General features: G+C 32.6%; 1 protein-coding gene across 1 annotated transcript; it reads right to left on the bottom strand.

Moving 5' to 3' along the window:
- Positions 1–9,243: 9,243 nt before the first annotated feature.
- Positions 9,244–11,430, bottom strand: LOC127121074 (taxadiene 5-alpha hydroxylase). The gene is made up of 3 exons (XM_051051682.1): positions 10,421–11,430; positions 10,145–10,332; positions 9,244–9,638 (listed from the first exon to the last, which is right to left on the bottom strand). Exons 1-3 carry the CDS (start codon positions 11,373–11,375, stop codon positions 9,336–9,338), a joined length of 1,446 nt encoding a protein of 481 aa, XP_050907639.1. The 5' UTR covers positions 11,376–11,430; the 3' UTR covers positions 9,244–9,335.
- Between the last annotated feature and the right edge of the window lie 412 nt (positions 11,431–11,842).

The raw sequence follows: 11,842 nt of genomic DNA, 5'->3' as shown, positions 1-11,842 counted from the left end.
AAAACTTACTATAAATGGTGACTGATCAAGTGTTATGAGTATTTATTACTTTGTCTTCCAATAACCTCCCATAACTAAATATATATTAATCCCTATATGTGTATTGATAATTTTGTTAGCTTATTTGTGTTTTATAAATATGACTCATAAAATTATACTACTAAGAAGATTTTTTTAATAGGTGTGATGTGTTAAGAGATTGATTTTAAATTTCCATTTATTTCATCAAATAACTCATCCATTCTTATTAGTAGTGCCACACTCATTTCACAATATTTTATTGAAAATATAAAAAAAATTAACAGAGACTCATAAAGTCGCTTTGGTTAAATATAAGAAAAGTGTGTTTCGACAATCAAAATACTTTCATATCATTTATCTTTGATAATTTTGGTTTGCTAGCACTATAGACAATAGATTTTTTTTACAAAGAGTTTAAAGGCTGATGCATAACAATATCTTGTATCCAAGTATGGCATACAATTTTGTTATATTTAATCATCTTTTAATAAATTTGAAATTTTGTTATATTTAATCATCTTTTAATAAATTTGAAATTTTTTATTAACAAATTTTAATTTATTTTACTAGTATAATTTTTTGTATGGATACAAATAACTCTCCAATAAAATAAATAAATAAATATATATATATATATATATATATATATATATATATATATATATATATATATATATATATATATATATATATATATATATATATATATATATATATTTTGATTAAAAATATGTGTTAAAAAGTTTTTGTTTGACAATTAAATCCTCCAATTTGTCAGCTTATCAATAAACAAAATAGTGGGACTTTAGAAGCGGGGGTAAGCGTAAACAAGTTTGTTTGTTTCGCCACCCTTAGTAACAATGTTTAGGAGTTTTGTTTCTTTCTGGTGTTAAATCTGATTTAGAGCTGATATGTTATTTAAACTTTGATTGGTGTGAAGACAAATTTGACAGAAGAAGTACTTCTTGATATTTCTTCAAGTATTTCGGAGGTCTCATTTCTAGGTGATCCAAAAAGCAACCAGTGATTGCATTGTCAACATGTGAAGCTGAGTACATTGCAGGTGCTTTGTCTGCGTGTCAAGCTGTTTGGATTATGAACTTATTGTAGGATCTGAAGATCAAGGTGAGCAAGTATGTGAGGTTGATTATTGACAACAAATTAGCTATAAGTTTTGCCAAGAATCCAGTGTTGCATTAAGGGAGTAAGAACATTGACACAAAGTTCCATTTTTTGCGCAATCAGGTTCAGAATGAAGTGCTTGAAGTTGTTCATTATAACACTCTTAAGCAACTTGCAGATGTGTTGACTAAAGCTATCAAGACTAAATACTTTATCCATTTAAGGGATGAAATTGATATTTTTGACTTTAGTCTTGAATGTAGATTAAATGATGGTGTTGAAGTATAATCTAAATTCACATTTAAGCTAGCATTTTATTTTAAGTTACATTTAGATTTAATTTGAGTTTCATTTAGTTGTTCTAGCGGTATAAATATTAAACTCAAGTTTCAGTTTGTAACTAATTTTATTGAAATCGTTTTCAATTCGAAAGAGAAAGTTAGTTAGAATTCTCTCTCTTTCATCATCTTCATCTTCTTCATTTTTATGCACCAATATCTTTTATTAATAAAAAATCCAAACACATAGAAATGAGTTACAATTGAATAAACAGTCCTACTAACCTGTGTTACTAAAGGTACATTTTATTCTGAATGAATATTTTTATTAATGGATCACATTTGTCATATTAGCCCACAGAAGCACCATTATCGGTGTCTTCTTTTTTCGTTTCTACACCGTTATTAAAGACATCATGTCAGATTTTTTATTTGGATATTTGTGTGTGCATGATCATTCTTTAGTTTAAGAATGTGCCCATGGTAAAGCACACTATTTACATATAAATTAAATTAAAAATGATAAATAATTAAATGTGTAGTGTACCATAGTGTCTAGTAAGGCTCATTTTAAAGTTTTTAAAGAGTTGTATAAATATTTTAAAATATATAGATGAACTGTTTAAATAATTGAGAAATTTGTAATAATATAAAAATTAAGTGAAATCTATTTTAAAAAATTTCAAATGTGTGTAATAGATGTGAATGTTTTAATTATATATTTAGACCATGTTTAGATCGGATTGACTACTTTGTACACCTTTTGCTAAAAATATTTTTTCAATATTTTTTTTTACCCTTTGTTTTAAATAGTTATTTGTAAATGTTATTTTAGGTATTTTATGATTATATTATAATTTTTAATATTAAAATTTCAAAAATCATTAATTTTGAAATTATTTTAAATAATTTTTCATATAAATGATGTTTTTTTTAAAAATAATCAAATTCTTTAAAAATAATACCAAAATAACCACTATTTCAAAATATTTATCAATATAACCACTTTTCAATCATCCCTCTAAAGCATGCGTCAATTGGTATGGCGCATGCATGTTGTACTTGCACCAAGGCGCCAATGCACATGGCGTTAGCATGCAGATCAAACTAATGCAATTGACGCATGCATTATGACATAAAGAGCATGCGCCATTGCATGTGGCGCGTGCTTTGATTATTATTTAAAAAAAAAGAATTTATGTTATAATTATATAAAATTGAAATAAAAAAGTAAATGAAAAATAATTAATAATATTATGATAGAAAGCTAAAATACACAAGAATTGACAAAAATCAATGATTCGCCCGATTGAAACGCTCTCTTGTTCCACATCCTGGTGCGTTAGCCTGCCTTCGAGGTCTCCCAAGATTTACCTAATGTGTTTGGGGTCTTTGAGTGCTGACATGATGCAATGGTGGCTGGTGTGAAGGTCTGGTGGAAGGTCCAACGGTATTTGACAAATTTGTCATTATTTCTCCCTAATAGCTTGGGGAGTTGCTGCCAACGGTGATGTCGTAATTGAGTTTGGTGTCCATGTTGTCATAGTTGGGTCATTGTGATTGGGTTGTTTGTGGATGGTATGGTTGCCCGAATTAGGACATTGAATCGTTTTGGAAACTAAGCAATGGTTTATGTGGTGTAAGAAAGTCAAACAATGGTTGGATGTTGTGGCGATGGGATGTTTGGGTGTTCATTAGTGGAGGATATGGTGGGATGAGGTTGAATCGTATGAATCATATAGGCTATAAACATATGTGGTGGCTGCGTATGATTGTTGGTGGTAAGGGTTTGGTTCCTGGTTTTGAGTTTGTGTGTGTGACATGAATTGATTGCGAGGTTGGGTGTATATGGTATGGTGATGTTGTGAGATTGGCCGTTGGGTTTGACATTGTTCTTAGGTTTGATAGTGGGGTGGGGTTGGTTGTTGGGTGGGGCTTTTTTGTTGGCTGTATGATGATGAAGCTCGTTGGCGTGGATCAATCAAATATCTTGGCTCAGACACAAACTATGGCGTTATAACCGACCTAAACCAAGCCATATAATTTTGAGTTGGTCTAACACCATGTATGATTGGTTCGTTTAAGATGTATTGACATTGATTCCTCCAATGATAACATATTTCTTTAGCGAAGTCTTTCCAATCAGAATAATCACATTGGTCATCGACTCTTTGTTGATGTCAATCTTCCAAACACATCAGAGGTTCTGGAATTTGTTATTGCAAGTCAAACTACAGTTTCACACTATCACTCTGGTGCATCTCCAAAGTAGTGAATCAGATGATTGGTGTTTTTGTTGTCCAAACTACAAAGTCATCGTCGTTAACCTGATGGTCAAGACCTATATACGTCCTCCAGATTAACTGTATAAGAAATTGACATGATTAAAGGATATTTAACTTGATAGTTTTTTTAAATCAAAAGTAGAGGTGTTTAGTAGTAATACACCGCTTGGTCCAATATGGTCTAAAATATTGTGATAGACTACTACACTGTGTTTGGGACACTTGTTGTAGTTCATCCCCTGAAATGACCACCTAGATAGAAAATATTCAAAATATATTAGTTACAATTAGTTGTAGTATAAAGTCAAACAAATTAGAAGATTTAAGATAAACTTACTTTGTTGCGTATGAGAATGTAAATGGTTTCTCGTTGACCAGGGCGAGTGACAGCATTCTCGACCAACCTCATGCTTGTAACAAATAGGCGTAAGAATAAAATGTACAAGTATTTTTTTTTTTGCATTTTTACACAATGAACTATATAGATGGGACAAAACAGTTGAACCCCAACTATATGTGCCTACTTTATTTATGTTTCATAACAACGAAAAATACATAATATTTACCGTATTACCATTACTTTCAGGAAATAAAAAATTACCAAATATAATCATAATATAACAACGGGCTTTAATTATGTTTTCATACTCATTCGATTCTTCGTTTAATGGTATACTTGAATAAAACTGTTTAAGATATTTTAAATTAATACCTTGGCCCATAGGTTGACCCGAAGTTTGTCCCATAGTTGTGTCTTCACACAAATGGGCACCCAACAATTCCTCACATATAGAGTTATCTTGGTTAACTCAACCATTTACGGCCTTATCATTGATAGGTAGACCCAACAACATGTAAACGTCCTCAAGTGTGACGGTACATTCAATAGTGTAAAATAATAACTTACAAATGTTCCAATATTGTCGATTGTTCTCGATGTTCATCACCCATGGCTAGTAGAGACATTTTGTTGAATGCGTTTGAGTATCTGTTGTTGACAAAGTAGGTAGGTTGAGTGTTGTAGACAATGTAGATAGGTTGAATGTGTTTGACGGAAATGCTGATAAACATCATTATTTATAGATGGGAAAGGTGCCATTGGGGAGTGTAGGTTAAGTGTATGTTGCATTCACGTGATGCTTTTTCTGCATGTGATTTTTGGAGCACGCGTCACTGGGGATGACGCATGTGTTGTCTTTTTAGGGGATGTGCCATTGGGGAGGGCTCATGTGTTGTCCTTTTAGGGCATAGAAACATGCAAGGAATCCTATAAGGAATCTTTTAAGGGTACATGTGTTGTCTTGTTATGGCGCATGCGTTGTCTTTTTATAGCATGCGCCATTGGGAAGGGTGCATACGTTGGATAGAGAATAAGGAATCATGGCAAAGATTCGTTGTAGTCTGAACCATAGACTCATGCATACAAAGCTAGAAGCCAATACAAATGACACCTAAGTTAAAACAATAGAGCATGCGCCATACCCTATGACACATACCTTGCTTTTTGGAAATCCATCCCCATCCCTATTTAACTGCATGCTAATACCTGATTAATGCCCATCACCATAATACACTAAACTTATATTGCATCTTACAAAAATGGCTTCATCGCCACAATACATGATCAATGCCCATACCGATGGTGAAATATTTGAATATGAGTTATTCGATTTTTATTTTTGTAACATAGAAGTTACTCAGTTTACAATAAATAGACGATTAAATATTTCACATTTGAAACAAAGAGTAGAAAAAGAAATTGCAATGTACTCAGGTGAGACAAGTCATCTATAAAAATCCGATGTTTTTTTTGTAGGCAACCAAGTTATATTTTATCAGTTGAAGATTCGAGATGATAATGATGTTCATAATATGTTTCTCAGTCATGAACAATCTGGGTTCAATGATATTGAGTTATAAATTTTAAAATAACAAAATGAATTGTCTCAATTCGTTGATCTGTCACAAATGTTTTGTGAAACTAATGACGATGAACAAGCTGAAGTCGGTGTTGTTGATGAGGAAGAAGAAGAAGACGAGATATTGGTTGATGAAATGGTGAATGATGAAATTGTCGATCACCAGCAAGATCCATTACCAGCTAGTCATGTATATTATCCACCTCAACACATGACAAGGTTGAATTTGGGTGTAGATGAACCTTCTTCAGATATATTTCACAATCCTTATGTGAAAATTCAAGGACCATTGAAGGAGACAAATTTTGCATTAAAGAAGATTGTGTCAGAGCCACTAAAAAGTCTTACATGGAATTATCAGCTAATTATAGGATTGATCAAACTAATGCAACGGGGTATAAGATCTATTATCGTAATGAGCTCTGCATGTTCTGGTTGTCAACATCTTATCGAAAGAGGAGTGATTCTTGGGAGATGAGTTATATGGGTCCAGTTCACACTTGCTTAAACACCAACCCGATGCAGGACCATCATAAACTCAACTCTCAACTAATATACAGTGAACTTTTGTCTGTCATTAGCGACAACCCATCGTTAAAGGTGAGTACAATAATCTCGCATATCGTTACACAATACAATTATACTCCATCATACAGGAAAACATGGATAGCTAGGACTAAGGCAGTTGAAAAAATGTTCGACAATTGGGAGGAGTCATACAAAGATATTCCAAAATACTTGGTGTCAATTTGGAAACATTGTCGGCATATACCCCAGACGAGACTTGTGTTAGTGGTAATGGCATATTCCACCAACTCTTCTGGGCGTATGAACCATGCGTCAAAGATTTTGCTTTCTATAAACCTATTAACAAATTGATGATACATGGTTGTATGGAAAATATAAAGGAACATTACTCATGGCAGTGGCACAAGATGGCTACAACAATATTTTTCCAATCGCCTTTGCACTAGTTGAAGGGGAGACTGTTGGGGGATGGAGTTTTTTCCTAAAAAATCTTTGATTGTATGTTGCTCCTCAATCTAACTTATGCTTGATCTCAGACAGACATCCATCAATTGTGAGTTCCTATAAAAACATTGATAACGGCTAACATGATCCTCATTCGACGCATGTTTACTGCATTAGACATATCCCTCAAAATTTCATGCGGGAGATCAAAGACAAAACACTGCGAAAAAAGGTTGTCAACGCAGGGTATGCATTAACAAAACCTTCCTTCAAACACTATCGCAAAGACATCAGATTGTCAAACGTAGATGCAGTAAGGTGGATCGACAATATTTCATTGGAGAAGTGGACTAGGGCATACGACAATGGTCAACGATGGGGCCATATGACAATAAATCTCGTGGAATCAATGAACTCTGTCTTCAAAGGCATCAGAAACCTACCAATAACCACTTTAGTACGAGCAACCTATTTTAGGCTAGGGGCTCTATTTGAGGTCATACGTTCCAAATGGAGTTCAGTGTTACAATCTAGGAAGTTGTTTAGTGATGCTTCAATGAAATTCATTAAAGATGAAGCTACCAAAGTTAACACACATGTGATCACATTGTTTGATCGTACTAAAGGTTGGTACAGTGTTGCTGAGTCAATGGATCACAATGAAGGCATGCCGATGGAACACTATCGAGTGAAACTGGATAGAGGTTGGTGCAACTGTGGAAAGTTCCAAGACTTTCGTATGCCCTGCTCCCATGTCATAGCGGCATGTTCAAAGGTTCGACAGGATCCTTCCAACTTACTATCCGTTGTTTATAAAGTCATAAACCTATGTAATGTTTATAAAATTATCTTTTCAGTGGTAGCAAAAGAGGATTATTGCCCTGCATATCAAGGGGACATACTCTGATACAATGAAATAATGCGAAGAAAGAAAAATGGCCGCCCAAACAGCACTCGTATTCGAACCTAAATGGATAGGACGAACACAATGGTGAGATTATGTAGTTCATGTCGCTAGCCCGGTCATAATCGTACAAACTGTCCTAGTGTTGGACAAAGCACAACATCATAATTTTAATTGTAACCCTTTTGCTTTATATCAAAAACAATATTCATTTCATAAATATCATAAGATTCAGTTACAATAACTTGAAAAAACAACAATTAAATAATAATTTAAATAATAATTAAACAACCACATAAACAACTACAACAATAAAATAACATCACAAACAAATACAACAAATAAATAATATAGCTATGCGAATATAACCATCAAAACAATTTTGTGAGAAGTATACATCATCATGTAAACATCTATGTCCGTTTTAACATTCACCCAGAAACGAACTTCTCCATTTTGGTTGAACATGGTATAAAGCCTTTGAATTCTTCTGATTTTTCACCCTCTACAATTTCTACATCTAACCAACAGTTCAATGTCCTGTTAAGATGTTTGAACGTATCTATATTTTAAAGTCGGATCTTCATCGGAGGCTGCACTGTTGAAAAAATTAAATCAACATTTCTCTTGTGAATATAAGGACACATATATGAAGATATTTTAAAGAAAAATGAAAGAAGATTGAAGAAAACTGGAAGGAGATAGTAAGATCATGTGTTAAAAATTATGGGAGGATGATGTTGTATTTATAGACGTGCAAAGGAGCATGGGCAGGAGCAGGAGCCACATGCATTGGCGCATTCATTGAATGGACTATGTATGCGCCATTGCATGTGGCACATTGGGCATGCATGCGCCACTCCTAATGGCGAAATTGACATGCATGCGCCAATGCAAATGACGTCTATGTTTCAACAGATTCATTGCATGCGTCATTGCAAATGGCGCCTTGGTTAATTTTTTTTTGAAAAGTGGTTATATTTGTAAATATTTTGAAATAGTGGTTATTTTGATATTATTTTTGAAAAATATGATTATTTCAAAAAAAAATCTAAAAATCATTTTTAAAATATAATTTTTTTTTAAATATATAATTTAATTATGTTTTGATTTTCAATAATATATATGTATACTATAAAATATCAAAACTAATCTTTTAATTTATAAAAAAATAATTTATTTTTTAAAAATAATTTTAAAAAAAAAATATTTTATTCAAGCTAAAATAAAAATGCCCATAATTTTATAAAATCATATCATCCATGCACGTGCAGAACAAAGTAGTGATTAGTATTATATTTTTATATAAAACAAAGCTAGTTAATGTGCATTGAAACAGTCTAGCTGGCATCATAAATTCTTTCACATACCGACGCAAGTTTTTAGATTTAAAATTCTGACAAGTTTTAATATTCTGCCAACTTCTTCAAGTACTGCATTTTGTATATAGTCAAAATAACTGTACCATAAATTTAGTAGCCTAAGCTGTGAACTGCATGCAGCCAACTCAATTCTTTCTCTATGGACCCCTTCTGTACAATACCATAGGTAGTGATGAAAATGATGGGACTCATGCATTTACTATATCAAATGTAAATTTAATCTTTTTAGTGTAGAAATATGATGTTAAATTCTTGTTTGAAATTTTGATTGTTTAGTGCATTGTTGTTTATTCTGAAACATTATAAGTGAAGAAATAGTCTTTTGGTCATATATATTTTTTAAAACTTGATCCATGTCCAAGTAACTAACATAACATGCACTTGCATAGAATATAAAACAGAACAATTAAGATTAATCTTTGTCTTAATGACAATGTGCTCAAGGAGTAGAATTATTCTACTACATGCTTAGGAGAAATTCTAATTGGCATTCCAAGAGAAGGGAAGGGTAGAGGATCCATTGAAACTGTTTCATTGGGATGGATTAAGAACCAATCATATTGTGTCACAACATAATGCACAAGAATGAGGATATTTAGTTTAGCTAATTGGTACCCTGCACAAACTCTTGGCCCTCCTCCAAAGGGAACATATGCATATTGTGGTATTCCTTCCTCAAACCTACTTGGTTTGAAACTCATTGGATCCTTAAAATACTCTTCATTGTAATGTGTTCCATACGTTGTCCATAGCATCTGAAAATTGTCATAGGATCTCATATTAGTTATAACATTTAAGTTTGTTTCTCGTCAGCGAAAATTCGGATCTCGAAAATGTGTTTCTCTCAAGATCTCAAGTTCGAATCCTGTTATGGGCTAATAATTTCTGTCTTGAGTCGGTTCATACAGAATTTTGTTTTGACTTTAAATTGTCTCTCGGCTAATGGACGGTGGAATTGATCTCTTCAAATTAGTCGGTTGTAATGTCAAATTCTAAACTTTCAAAAAAATCACAAATTGATAAATATACATTTTTCGAGTGCATTTTTTAGAACTCCTAGGACACCGGCTAATTTAGGGATATTTAATTGAAGACATAACAAAATTATATATCAACTGATTCAATATATAAATTGTTAGCATCGATATAATTCATATCTGAAACTTTTAAAGAAGCATACTCTTTAGGTCAGAAGTTTTCATCGATATTTTCTAATATTTTCTAATGTATTTTTAAGTTAACATAAGAAAATAATATTTACCTTCCATCCTTTAGGTATAGTGAATCCTTCATATTCAATATCAGTAATTGCTTTCCTAAAAGAACCAAATATTGGAGGGAAAAGTCTCATACTTTCTCTAGCAACTTGCCATGTATACTTCATCTTCTTTATGTCTTCTACATTCAAACTCTCACCACATTTTTTACTTCTCATTATATCAACATGTTCTGCATAAAATTATAGGCAAATATTTTTAGTGACTCAACGATTACGATTGATTGACAGTATAAACGATTACGATCGATATGACATTACCTCGTAGAACTTCACCATAGCAATCATGATGCTGAGCAAGCATCTTAAAAGTCATAGCAACAGCAAAAGAAGTAGTATCATGAGCTGCAAAAACTAGCAAAACCACATTATCTATAATCTCTTTTTCAGTGATTTCACCTTGAATCATTCCATATACTAATTTACACATTAGCATTCTATCTTCCTCTCTTTTCAACTTTCCTTCTTCAATCTCCTTTCTCTTCTCTCTCACAACTTTCATTATCATTTTTTCTATCTCCTTTCTAGCTTTCATTGCTCTCCAAAATTTAGAACCTGGAAAGTTAATTCCTATAGAGAAAACCCCTTCCAATACTCTCTCGAATGTATCTATCATACCCGGCTCGACATTGATCCCTAACAAACACTCGAAAACAATGTTGAACGTGAGAACTTTCGTCGAACGGTAGAGACTAATCTCTTCACGACCGCGCCAATTTTTAGATAAATATAATTGAACATAGTGGCATAACTTTGGAACTAATCTTTCAAGTCCTGCATAGCTAAGACTAGTTGCTATAACGCCTCGAAGGAATCGATGTCGTTCGCCGTCTTTCTCCATGATTGAGTCTTTTCCCATGAGATGAACTGAGGAAGAAGGCCAAGAGCTTTTCACCAGCTTAAACTCATTGGATAGAAGAAACTTGTTGGCTTCAGCTCCATTCACAATCACAGTTGGTGAACCTATGATCCTTGTTTTGAAGATCTTTCCGTGTTTCGCGACTCGAGGATGAACAAACTCTTCATACAATTTGTTTCTTCTTTGAGCTTTGAAGAATTTCATAGTCTCACCTATGAATGGAAACCCCATTTCACCTGGTGGAAGCTTTTTTTGGTGATTGTTACATTGTTGCTTGTGCCACAAGAAATTGAGAAAGAACAGAGCAAACAGAGGAAACAGAACACATGAAAGAAAATAGAAAATATCTATAGACATTGTTGAACTTTTTAGGATAAAGGGTTTTGAAAAAGTTTGAATTTTTTTGTATTATATATATAAAATATTTGGTTTAAGTTTCTAAACTTTTGGTTAACATATTTATAGGAAGAAAATGAATGATGTCAACTCAATTAAATATGATTATAATAATGTTAATCATTCTTGAAGTCAATTAGTAGCTAATAAATTTCTTATTTTAAGGTTTAGTCAAATTGACAATAAAAAAACTAAATTAAGAATGACATGTAATCATCATTATATACCTGAGAAATTGATGAGGAAAATTAAAAATTGATTAATTTGTTAATAGTCAACGTTGGAAGCTTTTGTGGTCATCAAAAAATCCCTAAGAATCTGGTGAAGTATAATTAATGTGTGACATTGGATCTTGTTACATTGTAGAAGCATGATGATTTTGGTCATAATTGCAGCAATATTGGAAGAGAATCACCGTCTTTGAATAT

This window comes from Lathyrus oleraceus, chromosome 2 (genome assembly GCF_024323335.1).
Source record: "Lathyrus oleraceus cultivar Zhongwan6 chromosome 2, CAAS_Psat_ZW6_1.0, whole genome shotgun sequence".
NCBI classification, from domain to species: domain Eukaryota; kingdom Viridiplantae; phylum Streptophyta; class Magnoliopsida; order Fabales; family Fabaceae; genus Lathyrus; species Lathyrus oleraceus.
Note: the sequence above shows the minus strand (reverse complement) of the source record. Positions and strands in the feature narration are given on the sequence as shown.

Bases quoted from the DNA above. Each gene is read 5' to 3' on its own strand.
- LOC127121074 (XM_051051682.1), bottom strand. From the start codon at position 11,375: ATGTCTATAGATATTTTCTATTTTCTTTCATGTGTTCTGTTTCCTCTG. The intron at 10,333-10,420 runs GTAATGTCATAT...AATTTTATGCAG, and splicing joins CTATGGTGAAGTTCTACGAG to AACATGTTGATATAATGAGA. The intron at 9,639-10,144 runs GTAAATATTATT...GACAATTTTCAG, and splicing joins CTATACCTAAAGGATGGAAG to ATGCTATGGACAACGTATGG.